A 358-nucleotide genomic window follows, 5' to 3' on the forward strand; every position below is an offset into this window, starting at 1 on the left:
GAACAGGGATTTATAACAGACAAACGGAAGAAGAAGAGCCGATGCAATTTTTTTTACATATTCTTATCCAGACTTAATTAAAGACTATCCATTTCGATATTACCATCTGATGAGCAACCTACTCTAACGCGAAACGTTACAGTATACTTGTATAACTGCGGTTGTGCTTCCTTTCACTTCACTATACCTCGTCTCCGGCCGACTTTGACGTTGATGAGGGAAATGGTGACGAGGAGACCCAGGACACACGAAGCTCCACAGGCAAAGGTGATCACACTGCGGTAGTACCACGACCTGCGGGGGGCGAAGGGTAAAAGACATGAGTGAGAGACATGGGATATTTTGTGACATTCTTGAT

General features: G+C 44.4%; 1 protein-coding gene across 1 annotated transcript in view; it reads right to left on the reverse strand.

Annotated features, from left to right (window-relative positions):
* The window catches only part of LOC119592391 (major facilitator superfamily domain-containing protein 12-like), a 49,907-nt gene that overhangs the window by 1,432 nt on the left and 48,117 nt on the right, over positions 1-358 (reverse strand). The window contains exon 10 of the mRNA XM_037941212.1: positions 188-294. Coding sequence (XP_037797140.1) covers positions 188-294 — 107 coding nt within the window. The remainder of the gene's footprint in view (positions 1-187; positions 295-358) is intronic.

Source organism: Penaeus monodon, chromosome 30 (genome assembly GCF_015228065.2).
Source record: "Penaeus monodon isolate SGIC_2016 chromosome 30, NSTDA_Pmon_1, whole genome shotgun sequence".
Classification (NCBI taxonomy): domain Eukaryota; kingdom Metazoa; phylum Arthropoda; class Malacostraca; order Decapoda; family Penaeidae; genus Penaeus; species Penaeus monodon.